The sequence below is a fragment of the Corticium candelabrum genome, chromosome 2 (assembly GCF_963422355.1).
Source record: "Corticium candelabrum chromosome 2, ooCorCand1.1, whole genome shotgun sequence".
Taxonomy (NCBI): Eukaryota; Metazoa; Porifera; class Homoscleromorpha; order Homosclerophorida; family Plakinidae; genus Corticium; species Corticium candelabrum.
In genome coordinates this window covers 9433212-9454296 of record NC_085086.1, presented here as the reverse complement: position 1 = coordinate 9454296, position 21085 = coordinate 9433212, and the positions used below count along the sequence as shown (strand labels likewise).

General features: G+C 41.4%; 2 protein-coding genes across 2 annotated transcripts; both read right to left on the bottom strand.

Moving 5' to 3' along the window:
• Positions 1-8085: 8085 nt before the first annotated feature.
• LOC134198330 (sushi, von Willebrand factor type A, EGF and pentraxin domain-containing protein 1-like) lies at positions 8086-15496 on the bottom strand. The gene is made up of 22 exons (XM_062667702.1): positions 15333-15496; positions 14962-15276; positions 14727-14900; positions 14137-14376; positions 13901-14080; positions 13610-13843; positions 13365-13544; positions 13143-13301; positions 13043-13087; positions 12644-12820; positions 12391-12582; positions 12141-12326; positions 11914-12087; positions 11665-11850; positions 11439-11612; positions 11203-11376; positions 10955-11146; positions 10721-10897; positions 10432-10656; positions 10267-10371; positions 9900-10199; positions 8086-9050 (listed from the first exon to the last, which is right to left on the bottom strand). Exons 1-22 carry the CDS (start codon positions 15430-15432, stop codon positions 8275-8277), a joined length of 4665 nt encoding a protein of 1554 aa, XP_062523686.1. The 5' UTR covers positions 15433-15496; the 3' UTR covers positions 8086-8274.
• Positions 15497-15574: 78 nt separating this feature from the next.
• On the bottom strand, positions 15575-21067 carry LOC134176507 (sushi, von Willebrand factor type A, EGF and pentraxin domain-containing protein 1-like). Its single transcript, XM_062643175.1, has 6 exons — positions 20858-21067; positions 20487-20801; positions 20252-20425; positions 16187-16402; positions 15831-16133; positions 15575-15777 (listed from the first exon to the last, which is right to left on the bottom strand). The coding sequence occupies exons 1-6, from the start codon at positions 20955-20957 to the stop codon at positions 15575-15577; spliced, it is 1311 nt and encodes a 436-aa protein (XP_062499159.1). The 5' UTR covers positions 20958-21067.
• Between the last annotated feature and the right edge of the window lie 18 nt (positions 21068-21085).

Below are 21085 nucleotides of genomic sequence, written 5' to 3'. Positions count from 1 at the left end.
CATTCGTAATCCAGAGCATGAATATAAATGGATGATTTTCACCTTGACACATTCTGCTTTCAGTTGGAAACCTTAAAAATTGTTTCGGAATACGTGTTCCACAATTGCGTTTTTGTCAATTATATCGTTTAATTGACGAATTTTGCGTATGCTCGACAAGTCACCATCCTATACTGCAGTTTGTCCGTGATTATAGTAATTGATTGACATTGTGTAGTTTTACTTAAATTATTATCTATATGAACGCTTACAATTCTTGTGATTACTGTCTGTCCGTCTGTCTGTCTGTCTGTCTGTCTGTCTGTCTGTCTGTCTGTCTGTCTGTCTGTATGTATGTATGTATGTATGTATGTATGTATGTATGTATGTATGTATGTATGTATGTCCTAGGGTAGAGCTGTCTACTACTAGGCGCGTCCACAGGTGGCGGATAGTGGAATGGCCTTCAGATATGGAGGTTAGCTGCGACATAAGCAGGTTTCCTGTCGAATAAGCAGTCGTGGACCAACAGCGGTAGTGTTAACAGGGAGGAGTGATGCAGCATGTGGCAGTGCTGCTTCGTCTAAATGCTCCAATATCCTATTGACAACACTACGACATGGCGAGAGCAGGCCGCCATTTCAAGGCCTGTGCCAGCGCGTAGTTTTCTTAAAATGAGCGTTGGTAGTGCTCTGTTTGTGGTCAAGGATCTGTGACTTCAAGCAGTTTGGCTGATGAGGCAAATGTGACTGGACCTATTCTATGCAGTTCAATGGCTCTGAGGGCAATCATACCGAGTAGCTTGTGACATACTCAAATGGCAGTTACACAGATCTCTCTCAGGTGTAGCTGGCAAGTCACATGCATCTAGACGCATAAGTTCTCTTGTTGCATCTCTTGCCCCAGAGATCTGTTTTGTGCGTTCTGGACGAGAGAGTGGGTTTGGATCTGCACACCCCTGGCTCACTATAATCTCTTCATTGTGCAGGTTCCTTTAGTGTTTCCTATTACTGGGACTTCTGTTCTCTTTCTTTAAAGTCTTACAGCGATAGAGGAGGGGCGACGATGACAGGCATAGGATGGTGTCGGGAGTCATCAGTCACGAATCTGCATGTAAGCGGTGCTAGCAAGATGGTCGTTTGTAGTTTACCTGGGGTGAAAACTACATCCGGTCCTACTAGCACGACTGAGCAGCACTTTTCAGTGAGAGCACTGCTCACCTCGAATGAGGAAGGACCTAGAAAAGGTGGTCTAAAAAAAGCTCACCCTGTTGCCACTTACCAGTTTACCGCGGCTGGTTAGTCGTCCAATTTTGCGGTCGAACAAAGAGGAAAACGGAACTTAAAGTTGCTTGTTGGAATGTAAGGACTCTTATTGACTCTAATGATCGGATTCAGCGCAAAACGGCAATTCTCTCTCACGAGCTAAAGCGTTATAGGATTGACATCGCTGCCCTTAGTGAAACTCACCTTGCGGACAACGGAGAGTTACGTGAAGTAGGTGGTGGATTCACAATCTTTTGGAAAGGTCGACCCGCTAGTGAGAAGAGGCAGTCTGGTGTTGGTCTTGCCATTAGGACATCTCTTGTAAATCGTCTCGATACTTTTCCAAAGGGCATCACCGATCGCCTTATGACTGTTCGTGTTCTTCTGACTTCACACAATTACCTAACTATCATCAGTGCCTATGCTCCAACTATGTGTGATACAATCGAGGCCAAAGAAAAGTTTTATGATGATCTGAATAATGTGATAAAGTCTGTGTCACCAAAAGACAAATTACTGCTTTTAGGAGATTTCAATGCTCGTGTTGGATCTGACCATGAAGCCTGGGCTGGCATTCTTGGCCACCATGGCATCGGAACCGAAAACAGTAATGGCACCCTTCTTCTGACCCTTTGTGCATCTCATGATTTAACAATAACAAACACATTGTTTCAACAACAAGATAAATACAAGACAACATGGATGCACCCGCGGTCGTCTCGTTGGCATATGATTGACTTTGCTATTGTTCGTCGGGCAGACGTAAAATATGTCAAACACACAAGAGTAATGCGTGGTGCATCTGCTACTGATTTATCTGATCATAGAATGGTGCGGATCAATCTCTTGTATACTATCAAGGCTCCTGCACGCCATCAATCCAAGAGTAAACAACAGAAGTTGAATGTGGATAGTCTACGAACACTTGGCGCCAGAGAGAATCTCTGTGAGAAAATTTCTGAAACTTTAGGGAGTGTGCCTGCTTGTACATCTGCGTGTGATATTGATTCACAGTGGTCATGCTTACGTGATTCTGTTTATGATGCATCAAAACAGGTTCTTGGCATCCAAGGAAAGAAACATCAAGACTGGTTTGACGACAATGACATTGATATTTGTAATCTCCTTGACAGTTTACATCATAAGCATCGGGCGTGGTTGGCTGACAGGAACGATTATAGAAAAGCCAATGCTTATAGATCCAGCAAGAGATTAGTTCGATCACGACTTGGTGCTATGAGGGATGCATGGTGGGATGAGAAAGCAAAAGAGCTCCAGCTAGCCAGTGACCGACATGACATGAGGACATTGTATACTGGCCTGAGACAAATCTTTGGTCCAGAATTTAGTGGAAGTACACCACTTCGCACTGCTGATGAATCCTCAATGTTGCATGGTAAAGAAGACATCCTGGATCGTTGGGTAGAGCATTTTTCATCTGTTCTCAATCGGCCTTCTCGTATCTGTGAGGAAGCCATTGAAGCAATCCCACAGATGCCCCTTATCTCACAAATGTCTGACCCTCCTTCTATACTTGAAATTGGCAATGTAATTGCCAATATGTCAAATGGCAAGTCTCCAGGTGCAGATGGCTTGCCTGTTGAAGTCTTTAAACATGGTGGCCCCTTGCTGTTAACCAAACTAGGTGATCTCGTCAGAGAATGTTGGGAACAGGAGAGAGTCCCTAAAGCATTTAAGGATGCTCACATTGTGCATTTGTACAAGAAGAAAGGTGATAAATCTGACTGCAACAACCATCGAGGGATATCGTTGTTATCTGTGGCCGGTAAAATTATGGCAAGACTTCTTCTAGATCGTCTCGTTGCTCACTTAACGGAGAAGATTCTACCCGAGTCTCAATGTGGTTTCCGTTCAGGTCGCGGGACTATTGATATGGTCTTCTCTGCACGTCAAATCCAAGAAAAATGTAGGGAACAACACATGGATCTATTTATCGTTTTCATTGATTTAGTCAAGGCATTCGACTCAGTCGATCGTACGGGCTTGTGGAAGATCCTAGCCAAACTGGGTTGTCCAACTAAAATTGTAAATCTCATTGCGGCTTTTCATGATGGCATGGAAGCTAGAGTCATAGACAATGGTTCTATCTCGTCCAGTTTCCCAGTCAGCAATGGTGCCAAGCAGGGATGTGTCCTTGCCCCAACACTGTTCAGCATATTGTTCTCGTGTATGTTGAATGATGCATTGAAAGATCTCCGACCTGGCATCCAAGTCCAGTTTAGATCGAGTGGTGGTATTTTCAATCTTCGACGACTGAAAGCCAAAACAATGGTTTCTGACGTGATAGTTCGGGACCTATTGTTTGCCGATGACTGTGCAGTCTGTGCTCATACGTTTGATGACATCCAATGTATCATGAAGTGCTTCAATAGATCTGCAGAGCGTTTTGGTCTTTCAATCAGTTTGAAAAAGACCCATGCGCTTTTCCAACCTAAGCCTGGAGGCAGTCCAGTTCCTCCACCAATCATGGTAGGTGATCACCCCCTTACGTATGTCCAAAATTTCATCTATCTCGGTAGCTCTTTGTCAGTTGACACCACACTTGCCACGGAAGTGTCCTGCAGAATTTCAAAAGCTAGCTCAGCTTTTGGCAAGCTTTCCAGGAAGCTGTGGAATAGACATGATATTAAGCTGACGACCAAAATATCTGTATACAAAGCAGCCATCTTACCAACTTTATTATATGGCTGTGAGTCATGGACACTGCTCCGTCGAAATTTTGCTGTGCTTAGCAGCTTTCACATGAGATGTCTTCGTCGGATCTGCGGTATTAAGTGGGAGGATATGGTTCCAGACACAGAGGTACTTTCTGTAAGCAATATGTGTGGTCTGGAGTACTACCTCCTTAAATGTTAATTTCGTTGGGCTGGTCACGTTGTCCGAATGTCCGATACAAGAACTCCCAAACAACTTTTTTATGGGCAATTGGGAGAAGGGGCGCGACACCAGGGAGGTCCAAAGCTGAGATTTAAAGACTCTCTAAAGGCTAACTTGAAGAAATGCTCCATCAACCCTTCCAGTTTTGAGACCCTTGCAAAAGATAGGGCACTGTGGAGGAACCGTTGTCATAAATGCATTCAAAGTTTTGAGGAAAGTCGTCTGAAAGCTGCTAGAGCTAAGAGACAGTGTCGCAAAGACCAGCAGCGACTCCACCTTCAACAAGTTCAACAGCAACAACATCTGCAACAAATACAATCATCACATGTCAGTCCTTCTTTTCGTTGTCTGACATGTGACTTAGTGTGTCGCTCAAAAGCAGGACTCATGTCTCACATGCGACACAAGAAACATTAAAGAGTCATCACTGAAATCAGTGGACATACCATCATGTATGTATGTATGTATGTATATATGTGGCTCAATTGCTTAGAGTGTGCAGTTGGAGATTGTAAACATTCGTGAATTTCGGGTCAGAGTTTGAGTGAGGAAGGGCCACACACATAAATTTTTTTGGGGGCAAGGAACTAACATACAACTGCCTCACTCTCCGGAGAGTCACTTCTGAACAGCAAGTGTGAAGTGTGAAGTATGAACTGGGAAGTGCAGCGAGTAGGACGTACCTGGTGACATGATGGAGTGATTGCTGTGGCAGCAGTACCGGCAGCAGCACCGGCAGCAGCAACAGCAGCAGTAGCAGCGGCGGCAGCGTCGGCGGCAGCGTCGGCGACAACGTCGGCGGCAGCGTCGGCGGCAGCAGCGGGAACAGCAGCAGCGGCAGCAGCGGGAACAGCAGCAGCGGCAGCAGCAGCGGCAGCAGCAGCGGCAGCAGCAGCGGCAGCAGCAGCGGCAGCAGCAGCGGCAGCAGCAGCGGCAGCGGCAGCAACAGCGGCGGCGACGACGACGACGGCGGCGGCGGTAGCATTAGCATTAGCAGCAGCACTCGCAGAAAGCAAAGATGAACAAGAACATGATGACATATAGTAACTGAGTTTAGATTGTACTTGTAGTATCGAACCTGGGCCTTAAGGGCTCTTGTATGTACGTATGTACAATCAAAAAATGTATGTATGTATATGTGTTCGTCTGTTCGTCTGTCTGTCTCTCTGTGTGTCTGCCTGTTTGTATGTTTATATTATATTTCTATATGTACACTTATAACTCTTGTGTTTATTGTCTGTCAGTCTGTTTGTCTGTCTGTATGTATGTATGTACGTATGTATGTATGTATGTGGCTCAAGATGACAACATCTGATACATTCAGAAGCAACACAACAAAGAAGATCTAAAAATCAAAGGCTCGTACAACTGTAAAACAAGTAACGTGATATACTTAATAGAGTGTACGAAGTGTGCCATGCAATATGTCGGAGAGACGGGACATTGCCTCCATCAACGAATGAACAATCACAGAGCAGACGTAACAAACAACGACTGGAAGGCAAACCGGTAGGACGACATTTCAACACACCACTGCTCTCTGTAGAGGATATGAAAGTCACCATCATTGACTATCTGGGATTGAATGACGACCTATCCCGCAAGTGCAGAGAATCCGAATGGATCAGGAAACTGGTGACCTTCGACCCATATTGATTAAATATAAAATCGGACATACTTTAGTAAATAGCTGGTTTTGATATCAACATCATCAATATCAATATTAACACCTACTGTTTGAAATTTTTCAACATCTTAGTCATACGTTGAGCCAGAAGGTTTTTACTGAAGCGTTGCTCATTATATATCTTTAGCATCAACTATTGTTCTCTTCGCCGTGTGGTGTCTCTCTCCTTCACATTTGTCTACATGTCTACCACGTGAAGTTTCTGCGAATCAGATCGTTTCCGTCTTTGCTCTCTGTTTATCTTCCAGTCTCATGTTTGTATGTTTGTCTGTTCGTGTGTTTGTCTGTCTGTCTTTCTGTCGATCTTTCGATCTGTCTGTCTGTCTATTTGTCTGACCTCTGTCGGTCTGTGTATTTGTCTGTACCTCTGTCGATCTGTTTGTCTGTCCGTCCATCTGTCTGCCAGTCTCTCTGTCTGTCAATCTGTCGAGGAAAGCAAGCGCTACCAATGAAATTGTCTGACGTGAGCAGTTTGCGGCTGTCTCTAGTTTTCAAGGCAAGTTAAGTTGTACACGGCGCAAACAGCTTTAGATGGTAAAACAATCATACATTGTTAACTAATTAATTAAAGGATCAACAGAATTTAGTGTTGCATGTCACTGTATAGGCAGAAGTCATTTACCTGAAAAGAAAGGATGGCGACGAGGCGGCAATATTTCCCCTGACTGGACGTCGATTCGATGGGTTGTCGTCGCTATCAACTATACGGCGACCCGCTCTTGGAAGAGTGGAATGTGTGCAATGCCTCGTCGTTTTCGCACAGTCGTTGCCTACAGCTGCAGCCAGTTGTAGGTGTAACCAGTGAAGCAAGTCACCAAACTGCTAGTACCGCAACAGCTCCAGCACCCGGAACTTCCTGGTCGCCGGCGCCGTCCTCCTCTTGGTCTGCATTTAGATTGGTAACGCCGAGCAGCAAGAAAGCGCGGTCGCAATATGCAGTCAGAGAAATCAAGAAAAGTGTTGACCTGTGGTCTATGCAAGTACGTTAGCAGATTTACGTTCGCCTTGCAGAAAGTGACGTCATCCTACTACATATTACTGACTTAGTTCAGAGTCACACCACGGGTAATTAGTGACAGTAAACGGTTGCTGACAAAACATTACAGTCTACTGCGCCAAAACATTACAGTCTACTACCTTCGCAATATCCGGGAGTGCTATACCATTGAAAGTGTATACGCGACATTTTTCGTTGTTTTTACATTGCCTCCGAACTGGCGGACTGGCTCAGGTTGCGCTGACAAGGGCATAAGTTAGTGTCATTGGTTTGTGCTGTGATTGGAACTTTTTTTGTACAGAGATGATAACCAACACTCTAGAGCAGAGAGTTTGCAAATCTACAAAGATCTCTCTATACAAACTGTAAGTGACTTGGCTACACCCCTTCTGCCTCTCCAACTATCAAACGCATTTTTAGATACTTTCTGCTGTAATCTCTACCTATAAAAGCAACCTGTCTGTCTGTTTGTGTGTCTGTCTGTACTGTCTGTCTGTCATTAATAGCAAACAGTGTCTGCAAATCAATAATTTGTGTGATTAAACTATTACCCGGGTGTTGTCCCCCCGGGCGAAGCCGGGCATTGGAGCTTATATATATATATACATATATATATATATACATATATATATATATATATATATATATATATATATATATATATACATATACATATATATATATATATATATATATATATATATATATATATATATATATATATATACTGTCCCTGTCACGTTTTTCTACGTCTACGGAGAGTAAGTTAGTCGCAGTTACTTTAGAACGCCTACTACTGGGATCGTGAGTCCTGCTAGCGATCCAGACCGTGGCCTCGTAGATCCAGTCTCAGTTGCCACACCACCACCATCACATTGCACAAATCAATGTTGTTGGTAATTGTAATCCATTGAATTAAGCCATTTCATTGCATTTAAAAACAATTAGGACTACTATTGCTTCCGCAAGATTGTTTCATGTGCTATGCCAACTAGTCAAATTTACTTTGGGTGCGGATATCTGGAAAAATATAAAATGAAATTTTAAAGAAGGCTTTGATAAATACTGTTATAGCTTGGCGACAGCGCCTGTATTTCAATTAATTCACTAGTGTATAAAAGCAATGTTAAAATAATAAAATTAAATAAAGAAGCAATTATGAATGCAGACTAGTGGTTAGATTAATAAAATTTTAAAACTGCATCTAATAGCATCCTGTTGTAGTCTAAAGAAACTAATTGAAACATTGGTCCAAATAATAAGGTTACAAGATACTTGATATTTAGATTACGTCTGCTTTTGCGAATACTTTTCCATATTCTTGTTTTGACGATTCAGCAACATTTTCGACGTCTAAACAGTCGAACGAAAACATGCAACAAGCAAAACGAAAAATCAAAATTTTCTTGTCTTCTTGGTATGGAGAAACTCTCTATAGACTGCAATATTCAATTGATGCCACAAGTAGACTTGATCCAGTCAAGATGACTGATCACATTTGTGTAGACTCCAAACTTTGTCTTATCGCCACATCCGATTCCCCAACTCACAACTCCTGCCAACACATAGCGACCTTTAAACTTTCTGTTCTTTACCACCAGAGGTCCGCCACTGTCTCCTTCACAGGCACCGTTGTAATCAGTAGCGCACAGCATGTTTTCAGTTATTTGGTAACCTTGATGCTTTATTTGACAAAGACGGCGAGATTTTAACCTGACGTCGCCTTTACGTAAGCATCTAGATCTGCTGACTGTCGAATTGACGCGACCCCATCCAGTGACGATGCCGTTTTGTTGAGCTCGGATGAATGACGAATCTCTTGTCTTGTCTGGTAGACACACTGGCATGATCGTTCGACAATTGCAGTTAACCGGACGAGCAAGTTTCAAAACGGCGATATCATGATCGAAAGAAGATTGATTAAAATTTGGATGGATGATTATTGACGAAGAATTGGAACAAACGGAATTGGATAAAGAATCAGATTCGGAGCAATTGCCACAATGTTTGCCTAAGCAAACAGTGATAGTCTTTCTATTAATGCTCTGATACTTTAAGCAATGTGCTGCGGTTAGCACACATCTGTCTGAAATGAGAACTCCTCCACAATGTTGCCCCAACCGAGGAGAACACAGCATTGCTTGCCATGGGAATTCACCAGGACTAGTCGTGTCGCCTCCAGCAACAAATGGCTTTCTAGCACAACTTTTGCCACAATCAGATGCTGCATACAAGTTAAAATATTTTAAGAATTTCTACATATCTGCTACACTATGCAGATGATATACCGTAAAAAAAGTAAACTAAACATAACGACTATTACTCAATGGAATGTGAATGATAATTGATTGACACAACCCCGCTGTATTCGCATCCGGTAGCGTAGCTGGACGCTTCCTCAAAGAGGTGTACCAGCAAGGCAGATGTTGATATTTCCCCGTATGTGCTTTGGGTTGGTCCTTAGGAGGAGTCACAGACGTCTCTGTTGCCTCCAACGTTCAGAGTACGTAGCACTCATACACGTTCATAATCATACCGTATGGACGAAAACCTAGATTAAAACGTTTTGACTTGCACGTCCCCCTTATGCCTAATCCCTGCTACGCGCATGCGCAGCATGCGATCAGACATGATGACTGTGTGAGCTGCATGTGTTTTGTGCCATTGCAATGATAATTATTAAATGCACAAAAACGTAGACGTTTTTCTCGACATGGCAGGAACACTTGCTGAAACAAGTGCAAACGTAAAATTGGAGTTGCAGCAATTAACATAGTACCGCGTTTACTAAAGTTAAATCTTCTTCGTTACATTAAATAATAAAATCCAGTAATATTATTTACAAGTTTTTATCGTACCATTTGGAAATTTAATTTAATACGACATTTGATTATGGCAATCTTTATATCATTGTTTACCACAAAGATTAATTTGTTGACTTTTTCAGACGTTTCCAACTACAATTTTTGCTATCGACAATTTAAGAAATAGTATTAGATCTGGGTAAGTTAGTTTGGTTTATTAATGATTATTTTCTGACTATTAACAGATATTAAACTTAAATGCCTCTTACAACATTGAGAAATAGCCGAAAATTGGTTGCTTGGATCGATGACATCCAAATGTCCATGTCGTTCGTAAGTGATCCTGTCACTGGACACCTTGCATGTATACTCACCAATGTCTTCTAACTTTAGTTTTGTAATGGCAAGTCCTCGTTCGTTTATTGAAACCGCAAATCTAGACTTAGTATCCAAGTGGTCTAGAAGTTGACCATTCAGGTACCATTGAGTTGAACCAAACGGAAGATCGCACGATTCTTGGCAATCGAACCATGCAGCAGATCCAAGTAACGCCACCTGGTTGGTCAATTCTAGAACAATGTTGACATTTGTTGCAAAGTTTTATACGCATTACTAAAAAATTGAGCCAAACTAAACCTTCAAAACAGCATTTCCTTCCGTCGCCAACAAAACGAGGTTTGCAGCTACAGTTGGTATTTTCAACACAATCAGCATTGGAATGGCAGACATGACAAGAGAATTCTAAAGTTGTAATATAATATTTTTCAGTTTAATAATTTATTCTGCAGCATTGCAATTTACCACACGCTCCTTGACTAATCGATCTTAATAAATCTGATCCAAACAGACATGCTTCCACTTCCAGTAAACACTCGTTTATATAAGTTCGCCCATCAGAACCGCAGACCGGTCTGACGTCTAATGGACAAGCAGACTGAGATTTGCATACACACGTTGCACTGCCGTCGCTGTCCACTGCACAAATCTGAGCGTTTGAACAGTTCAGTTTTGCAACTTCACAAACACCTGATAACAAAATGCATTCATAGTGATTGATATCTAAATGATCTGTGCAAGATTGTGTGTATACCTTTGCACAATGGCGCGATGCCTGTCCATTTTCCTATTTCGTTGCATTTTCTAGTGCTATTTCCGGACAGTATTTGGTATCCGTAGTCACATAAGTACAGCACAAAATGTGGATAATAGAATTTGCTACCAACAATTTTTCCGTTTAATGGAGCATGAAGTGTAGAACATCTCACAGCTAAATATAGAAATTTTAGCAAATTAACAATTATGGGTATTATAATGCTTTTCTTACGAATGCATTTGGGAGATTTAGGACTCCACATTGCTTCCACAGTGAACTGAGAGGTTTGCGTACATTGTCTGTGAGTGACGCCAACGAGCCTGTACCCAAATATGCAAGAGTACCGAGCAACGCTTCGGACATGAGTTTGCGAAACAACTACTTTACCAAACTTTGGTCTAGGCAGTGATGCGCATTTTATACCTATTTGAGAGAACATTTCAATCTAATACCCAACTAACACAAAATATTCAACAAACGTTGGCATGTTGGAGGTTCACTTGACCAGATTCCTTGAACCATGCAGGTAGACGTATACGAACCTCGCACAGCATATCCGGCATTACAAATAAATTCAACTGTAGAGTTTATAGAAAAGTTATTGCTAACCAATTCGCCATTTAATGGGTTTTGAATTGGCGGGCATGAAATGCCTAGACAACAAGACGGAATCAGAATTGCAGTAAGGATATGTTTGTGACAACTGCTTGCGTACGTTGGCAATTTGGTGCTAATCCTTTCCATTGTCCAGATGCATTGCAGCTGCGCTTTGATGTTCCAATAAGTCTGTATCCTTCTTTACATGCATAGACAACATAATTCGGAAATGTGTTGCTTTTGCCACTGATAAAACCGTTTTCAGGAGGTTGCAAGGGCTCGCACCGCATTGCTGCAAAACGTAGTATATATAAATCTGTAAACTGAAAGAATTTACTATTTGCCTTGGCATTCAGGTATTGGCATATTCCATTTTGCTGGTAAATTTTTTGTCTGGACGCAATGAAGTTTTGAAGGTCCCTTCAGGGCATATCCTAACGTACATTGAAATACAAGAACAGAGCCAATTTGGTTGCCCGTTCCAACAACACGCCCATGTTTCTGTCTTTGAATTGGAAAACACCTAGTTTCTAAAAGACAAAACAGAACTTACAAAACTGCCATTCATGGCATTTTTACGCAGCGCTTTGTACCAATACATTTGGGTGACGTATTAGTCCATGTACCAGACGCCACGCACGTTGAAGTCTTTTTTCCTATCATCATGTATCCTCTATTGCAAGAAAACGTCGCGGACTCTCCAAAATAGAATTTGTTCACGATAATTTCGCCATTCTTGGGTTGTTTCAACTCACCACAATAAACAGCTGAAATAAATAGCAATTGAACTTATTTCTAGTGTAAGTTAGTAACCATTTACGTTGACACTTTGGCCGTTTTCCCTTCCACACTTGTGAACTTGAACACGTCATAAACTCTGTGCCTTCGACAATTTGATATCCTAGATTACATATAAACTGTATGTAACTTGGATATCGCCTTCCGTCTCCTTGTATCACGGCTATTCTTCCACGACTAATGTCACCCGGATCGCCGCAATCTTTACCTAAATACAATTGTCGGTAGCAACTCAAACGTTAACAAGTACTGTTAATGCCATATTAAATAACCTCTACATGTTGGTGGGTGTTCAGTCCATGTCAAACTGCAATGCGCTGGTGAATGTTTCTGGCATGATGTTGTACGTGAACCAATCAAATCAAAGCCAGTTTTGCATCGGTATGTAGCAGTTCCGCCCAAATAGTTTGACGACACCGAAACTGAACCATTTGATATCGATTGTAAATTGGGACATTTCAGAACTATAACAAGTCAATACAAGTTAAATCTATTTAGCATGGAATTTTTGGTAATTAGGTATACTTTGACATTTTCTGTGTGTGTTTGAATGCCAATGACCTTCTTTCAAACAAATGGAGGTATTGTTTCCAGCTAGACAGTATCCGACATTACAGTGGTAGCGTACCATGGCTCCATAGCTAAAGAAGTGTCCTTCATATTTCCCATTTAGTAGCAAAGGAGGTCGTCCACATGACACAGCTAAATATATCATTGTTATTATTAAGGAAACTGATTCTATCCATGATTGCTGGTTAGGGATAGGGTTAGCGTCCGCGGGTCAGCAACCACTTACGCAATACCAGATCAACTATGGAATCACAACTAGTCCGGGGTATTGGTTATAGCAGCCAAAACTGGTCGCTGGGCCATTTAAGGCGGGGACCAACTATAACGTGACAGTACAGTCAACTTGTCATTTACCTGCAGTCATCATGACAGGTGTAGGAGTGATGCGAACTCCGCTGCCTGAAACATATTAGTACGTTAATGACTGACTCCTTATATTCTTTTTAGTGCTTACATTTTGCTTCACACGTTGACTCTGATATAAAATTGTTTTCATTTCCATAGCAGCCTGAATAGTTAAATTCCATGCACTTCTCTTCTGTCAGGTTGTAATAGTACCGTAGCTGATGAAGATTGCACAAGCCAGGATCCATTTTAGAAATGCAAGGATTACCTAAATACAATAAATTTTATCAATCATTTATATATTATGGATAACCAACTACGGTGTTTCTACTTGTTTCACAGTGATCTTTGCAATCGTCCAATGTATAAAAACTGTTATGTCCTTTGTAACAGGGTCCGTTTGCGTACCATTCACACTCTGACGTTTCAGTATTGTAGAAATATCGATACGCAGTTTGTCTGCACTGATCTCCAGGTGATGGTTTGGGTTGCGGTTCAGTACAAATTCCACCTAATGCATGTTAATGTAAAATTTTCAAAGCACCGTGGTCTATTTAACTGTTAGCTACTTCGTACCGAATAGACAGTTGTCGTTTGCTACAGCGGTTGTTGTATCGTTGACGCCGTACTTTCTGCAGCCATAAATTTTTAGAAGACAAAGGTTGTCGTAGGTTTGTGTATCACTAGAGCAGACGGGAGTGAGGTCTGACGGACACTCAGTTATTCCTGGACAGACTAGTTCTGCCTTTCCGCTTGTTGCTGTACAATACTGAACGGAGCCAGGTTGTGCCACATATTTGGCGCAAACGTCTAGTGAGAAAATACTTGTCAAAGGAAATCGAGCAGAGCAAGTGGAAAACGACTCACGTTCACATCTTGGTTGCATTCCACTCCACTGTCCCGACGACAAACATATTCTTGTATTACTACCATCCTTTAGCTCGTAGTCTGCTGAGCAGGTGAAGCTGATTGTGGATCCGACGGTAGAATCACTACCTTGGACAAGTCCGTTATTGATCTTTACAGGAGGAGGAGGGCAAATCTTTTCTATTTACAAATACTATACAGTCTGTTATTTATCAAGAAAAGACACGTGTGAATACCAAAAGGTTGTGGTAGTCGATCGTCGGGATACCAGTAGCCCGCGCATTGATGAGGGCTTGATTTGTATTGCTCACATACGAGTTGAACGCTGCGGTCGAGGGAGTAACCAGGGCGAGGATCAAAGGTAACAGTATGTCCGTAGCAAAACTTGTATTTAAGGCAGTCTTTGGCTTGTCCATTTCTTTTTATTGTTACCCACATTTCAGTCGCATTATACTTCATTTGAGGACAATAAATTCCTAAAATACAATAACATCTAGGTTATATTATACAGAAATATAGTATATCTATAGGGTTTATGCTGCCGAGTGGTATGATGTAAATGTGCGAGAAAAGATTGTTCTCAAGCCATGACATACAGTATAGAATTACCAAAGAGATAAATACCAACTCGTCAATATTTCAAAATAAATTATTTAAACGCTCGTTAATTCCACAGTTAAGTACGCGTACTAGTACGCGTTAAGTCGAATCTCACAAAATTGGCTTTCGTACGTAATAATGTGGTTCAGTCAGAAGCAATCTGTTTGCACCAATCACCAACTGTTATTAACGTCGTTTTGTTAATCTATCAAAAATTACATCTTACGTTCACAGGTTGGTGACGCATTTGACCAAAGTCCTTGTGAATTGCATTGAGAGCTAGTACTACCAACAACGCAGTATCCATCGGTGCGGTCAAACATCACTGTGCTTGGATAATGGAAGCTCGTTGACACCAGAGTACAGTTACTGTCAATAACAGGTTTCCTACAATCTTTAGCTAAAAGGTACAATGCACTCAATATACATACTAAGTTAATACGTAATTGTTATATTCTTACGTTGGCAAGTAGGAAATTGTCTTATGTTGGTGGGAAAGTGCCTTGTTTTAATTGAATTTGACTTTGGCCATATGCAGGATTTTACTTTCTCACGTTCTGAGTTGATTCTCTCATTGGCTTGTTGTGCTGCCTCGTCACTGGGTTTTGATATTTCATGCCACTGGCCACTTTGATTGCACTGAAAATAGGATCTTGCGCCGACGATCTCGTGACCTTCACTGCAATTTAGGAAGATTGTTTCGGGGTAGAAATAGGCATTTCCCTCTATACTTCCATTTCTGAAGTTAGAATTGTTAGGATCCGGACATGACCTTGCTATTGTAATACAAGTCTGTTATTAGTGTCACAAGATTAACACAAACAGGACGTACGTATACAACATGGCTGTTTTTCGCTCCACGTTCCTTTGCATTCGTGAGGGTTATCGGCTTGTAAGCAAATTCGAGTAAATCTTTGAATCTTTTTATCCATATTTAGGTCATAGCCGGAATGACAGCTGTAAACTGCCGTATCATTTACAAACCTTTGTTCTGAGCTCAACTGTACTGTACCATGTTCGGGATCGCTAAGAGGTGGACATTGAATTTCTAAATAAATTCAAAACTTTAGTATTTTATATACCAATCTTAATACCATATTTACTTTTGCATCTGGGTGCCTTATTCGACCATTGTCCTGATGAGTTACATTGAGTTTCGTTTGGTCCAACTATGCAGTATCCCAGATTGCATGTACATCTTGCAACTCCTTTAAACTTGTAGTAAGTTCCTGAACATTGTCCATCCACAGGATTTTTCGGCTTTCCGCAGTCGACCGCTAAACACGCCATAGAGTATAAAATTGTTTTTAGAAACGTGCAATGTTCTTACGTTCGCATCTTGCGAAATTTTGTTCAGACTTTTCTAAATTTTCCGTTTGAATGCTCTTTTTTCTTAGACAGGTTTGGACTAGTTGCAGTTCTGCCGCAGCACGCAAATTAACGGGTTTATGCTTTTTTGCCAATTGACCAGATAGAGGAACCCAAGACCCTGTTTCATCACATTTATAAACTGGCCCATCTTCCGTCAATTTATGCCCTTCACTACAATTGATTGAAATTGTTTCAGGGTAAAAGAAATGATCTCCAATGACCATTCCGTTTACAAACGGCTTAGGATTCGGACACGATCTTGCTAAAATAGAAATTAATTGATTTTTGTATTGTTACTACGGATATAAAACTTACGTATGCAGCACAGTTTTCTTCCGCTCCAGTATCCTTCACATCTTTTCATGTCTTTATGTTGACGACATTGGCGGATGTAAGATGACCTCTTTGCATCCATCAAGATATCGTAGCCTCTGTTGCAGACGTAGCGCGCTCTGGTGTCTACATATATGTTGTTTTTATTCAGGGCAAAGCCGCCGTTTCTTATACTTTCAAGAGACGGACATTGTATACCTAAAGCAATAATATGTCAGAATCTGCGGAAGCGGTTTTGCCCGTGAGGTTTAGCACAGAACACTTTTAACAATGTACATTTACTATTTGCTGAAAAACGTCGGCTTTAGGTTATATTATATAGAAACATAATATATTTGAAATGTCCACTAACATACAAAAATCAAAAATAATTTGAATTATTATATGATTGTTCTAATGGTGTACATACCCTGAAAAATATATTTTTAGATTTTAAAAACAACATTTCTATAAGAAAATTGCACTGTAATGTTCTTCCTACTCATCGCATCTGGTTTTCAGCAGTAGATTCAGGGCATATAGAGAGCGGCCTCATTCCTCGGACACCATCATATTCCGCACGCGAGGTGTCAGTTATCCGATTTTGAACTCAGTCCCCACCACATCATATATGTAGGTATCCAACTTGTAATTGAGCAGACCAAAAGAGAGCATTGTACCTCTTCTCTGCCTAGGGTGAGATTGAAAACTGTGCGGAGGCTTGCATACCCCGTTCATCGAACAAACGCATCGTTCACCGGACAATAGCGTCTAAATTGCTCACACTCATCTTTCAGCCTAGTTACTTATGTATCGCTCATCAACAACTTTTACCTACAAATCGTGTTGTTACCATGCATGTCAGCCAAGATCTGTTTGAGTTACAGTTAGTGAAACGCCCGTGGTAACGGCCTCAATCGTCGGACACCCATTGTCTTGCCTTCCTACCTTCTCGGCAACAGCTCTAGGTTTCAAATGACTGCAGTTGACTAAATTCAGTTATCTGGAACGCCGTAGAACGCAGAACGCTCGCCTAGAGTTTTTAAAGGCAATTCTGAGTCATTTCTCGTACAACCACGCCCCACTATGACGTGTAAAAGATGTCGCTTGAACGAACTAGCCTTTCAACATTTAAGACGACAACCGAAACCGATGAGAGGGTAAGATTGAAGTGCTAAAATGCTCTTTTTTACCCTTTGCAAAGAAAGTCGTCGCGTAACGTTTAGAAGAAATTGACGTAATCTAGTTCAACCTTACCTAAATCAAGCAGGGGTGAAGGTTATAGCTGCTCTTGTAGTAACAGAGTTTCTGCGTTTAGTACAACTCGTTGTACCAACGATGACGTGCTGCATGTCGTGACGGTGCAAGGTCAAGCAATGGTAGATATCAAATTGAGATAGAAACACCTGCATACGTCCTATTCAGAGCCAAATAACAATGTAGGCGCCTTGAGAGGAAAGCTCGAGCTGTTCCTGTGTGAATTGGAAGAATATGCTCACCACAATGCTTGAACATGGATGACATGAATCATTTACTACATCTCTGTGCATCAAGCCTATGCATGCAGTTGTAAAAGACTCAGGAGTTTGAATTCTACGCTGGGAAGACTAGACATTACCAGAGGTCTGGTAGATGCCAACAAAATGATCTTGTCAGCTTACAAAATTCAGCAATTTCCGTTAATAACCGTTCTGAGTCAAATATAGGTCACACGAATTTGGGGTCACACCATATTTCCTTCTCACTCTCTTTCATGACGTTATTACCTGCAGACTGCTGCTGCAAAGATAAAAAGGACTGTACGTCGAAAGGGGCGTTATCACGCTAAATGAGCATGCGCTATCTCTCCTGGAGAGTACAGTAGCAAACGGAGACAGTGATAGTGTTGTTGTATTAGCTAGTTAACAATAACCCTATATCTGATGCGAAGCTGCAGAATTGCCTTTGCGTTGTTTCATGGCAAGGTCATGTTCGATGAATGATAGTGGTATCCGATGGACGGGATCGCAGAGAAGGATCATGTTTACCGTCCTAGCATAACCGTTTCAATCGATTGGAGTTTCCGTGTCTGGAATCACAGTTTTTACTAATCCTTCTTACTGTGGGCTTCAGCAAAGCTCAGTCTTACTTCGTCTACATCTTGTGGCTGTCCGATGATTGATGGTGTCCGATAACAGGGGCGGTGCTCTCCATATGACGTAAAAGTAAGAACGGATGTCGCGTTAGCGCAAAACGTTTCGCTGACTAGCTCAGGCAGTGAACGCGACAGAGCAAGCGACTCTCTCTACTAGTGATGAAGACGTCGGTGATCTCAAGAAAACTTTGCGCGATCATATTCTTCACGAGGTCCAATCGTTAGCTAACGGGCAAAAACATCATAGTTACGGTTACGTCAGCCTCGGGAATCGTCGTTGCATGACGGTTTGGAATGGTCTGTGTGCGTAGAACCGTCTGTATCGTATGGAGTGGATACTGGTGATGTGGAGAATGGCTCGGGAGACGACGAAAGTGAAGCCGTAAAATATGTGGGGCAGTCTAGCTTTGAACCTGTCGCCACAGACGCCATTGCTTGTAGCATCCGAAGACGAGCAAAGCGAACGACTGCTAGATTTATCGTGATATTAAACAGTTTAGGCTGATATTAAAAGTCATGTAGTCGAATTTTGTTTAGGTGTACAACTACATGTAGTTGTTGTTGCTGACTTCTGGTCATCATTGTGGGTGTTGACAGGAAATACTTGACAAAACTGCATCACTGAACACCCAGGATTCTTTGGCATCTGCCTAAATGTGTGGGTTCTGAAGACTGCAAACAGCAGGACTATGGCATTGCCTAGAACTGATTCTCCTCCAATTCATGGTAAACAATACAAATTAATTCTACCAACAATGACTTCAAAAATGGATTTCTGTTCTGCACAACAGATATACAGATATATTTCTTAATATCAATTAGAAAGATGATGTAAACTGTCTGTCATGCCTCTTGTCAGCAGTTCGAAGATTCTGTCCCACTGCACAAATTTTTCAGTGACTCATGAACTAGATCAATCAAATTAATTCATCACTACATGTACACTTCTGTAAAATCTAATTAGAACATACTGTCTTTCTTTAACGGTTTTCGTATGCCAATCTCATCTTTCTTGGTTTTCCAACTGCTTAGCCCTTGCACTGTCTCAATCAGTATGCACGGTATTCGTCATAATTTCGGGTCCAGGTAGCCTTAACTAAATTGCGAAGCACAATCGTTGATCATCTTCAAAGCAGTCTGCTTCGAAATAACGACTATAGAAGACGAAACAATAACTTTGGGCTTCCCAGCAATCTCTCGTTTGTCTGTTGTTCCGCCCACTTTCGTCTTTGTTCGTGGTCTTCGGAAACTGAAAGAGCCTCACAACTTTCACCGTGCTGTAGCACGCAGCTGCTACACGTGAACTAACCATTCTAACCGTAGTACACTTTCGAGTCTTGTGCGTTACCTATTTTACTTGCGCTAACACGACTTTCGTTCTAACTTCGCCTGTCATATGTACACGCCCCAAATCTGGTTCTCGAAACCGGTGAGATAATCCAGAAGCACATTACGGTGCAACTACGTTATAGAAACCTTACTTTTAAATATCTAAAATTAGTTTTTGTGGTATGTGTGCGCCTTGAGAACCATCAGATAAAAATTTATACTAATTTTTGATTCAAGCATATCAGTGGCTGTCTAGAGCGTCTATACTGTTTGGGGTTATGATCTAACTAATATATTAAAAGAAGGAAAATTTCCTAGCCATGACATACAATTACGTACTCAAAATAAATTAATCAAGCCATTTTTCAGTTTATGATAACGATTTAGGTAATTTATTATGTTATTTGACTCGTCAATTTTGAAAAACTAATCTCTTGGACGCGCATAGTTTCAAAGTTCATTACGCCTATTTGCGCGCGTTAGTCCAAATCACACAAAATTTGCTTCTGTACGTAACAATGTGGTTCAGTCAGAAGCAATCTGTTGCGCCAATTTCCAACTGTTATTAAAACTGTTTGCTTAATCAATCAAAAATTATATCTTACGTTCACAGGTTGGTGACGCATTTGACCAAAGTCCTTCTGAATTGCATTGAGAGCTAGTACTACCAACAACGCAGTATCCATCGGTACGGTCAAACATCACTGTGCTTGGATAATGGAAGCTCGTTGAAACCAGAGTACAGTTACTGTCAATAACAGGTTTCCTACAATTTTTAGCTAAAAGGTACAATGCACTCAATATATATACTAAGTTAATACGTAATTGTTATATTCTTACGTTGGCAAGTAGGAAATTGTCTTACGTTGGTGGGAAAGTGCCTTGTTTTGATTGAATTTGACTTTGTCCATATGCAGGATTTTACTTTCTCACGTTCTGAGTTGATTCTCTCATTGGCTTGTTGTGCTGCCTCGTCACTGGGTTTTGATATTTCATGCCACTGGCCACTTTGATTGCACTGAAAATAGGATCTTGCGCCGACGATCTCGTGACCTTCACTGCAATTTAGGAAGATTGTTTCCGGGTAGAAATAGGCCTTTTCCTCTATACTTCCATTTCTGAAGTTAGAATTGTTAGGATCCGGACATGACCTTGCTATTGTAATACAAGTCTGTTATTAGTGTCACAAGATTAACACAAACAGGACGTACGTATACAACATGGCTGTTTTTCGCTCCACGTTCCTTTGCATTCGTGAGGGTTATCGGCTTGTAAGCAAATTCGAGTAAATCTTTGAATCTTTTTATCCATATTTAGGTCATAGCCGGAATGACAGCTGTAAACTGCCGTATCATTTACAAACCTTTGTTCTGAGCTCAACTGTACTGTACCATGTTCGGGATCGCTAAGAGGTGGACATTGAATTTCTAAATAAATTC

Bases quoted from the DNA above. Each gene is read 5' to 3' on its own strand.
- LOC134198330 (XM_062667702.1), bottom strand. From the start codon at position 15,432: ATGGATAAAAAGATTCAAAGATTTACTCGAATTTGCTTACAAGCCGAT. The intron at 14,901-14,961 runs GTAAGAATATAA...TGTACCTTTTAG, and splicing joins ACAATTTCCTACTTGCCAAC to CTAAAGATTGTAGGAAACCT. The intron at 11,851-11,913 runs GTACAAAGCGCT...TTTGTCTTTTAG, and splicing joins TACGTCACCCAAATGTATTG to AAACTAGGTGTTTTCCAATT.
- LOC134176507 (XM_062643175.1), bottom strand. From the start codon at position 20,957: ATGGATAAAAAGATTCAAAGATTTACTCGAATTTGCTTACAAGCCGAT. The intron at 20,802-20,857 runs GTACGTCCTGTT...GTATTACAATAG, and splicing joins AAAACAGCCATGTTGTATAC to CAAGGTCATGTCCGGATCCT. The intron at 16,403-20,251 runs GTAAGATATAAT...TTATTGCTTTAG, and splicing joins TGCGTCACCAACCTGTGAAC to GTATACAATGTCCGTCTCTT.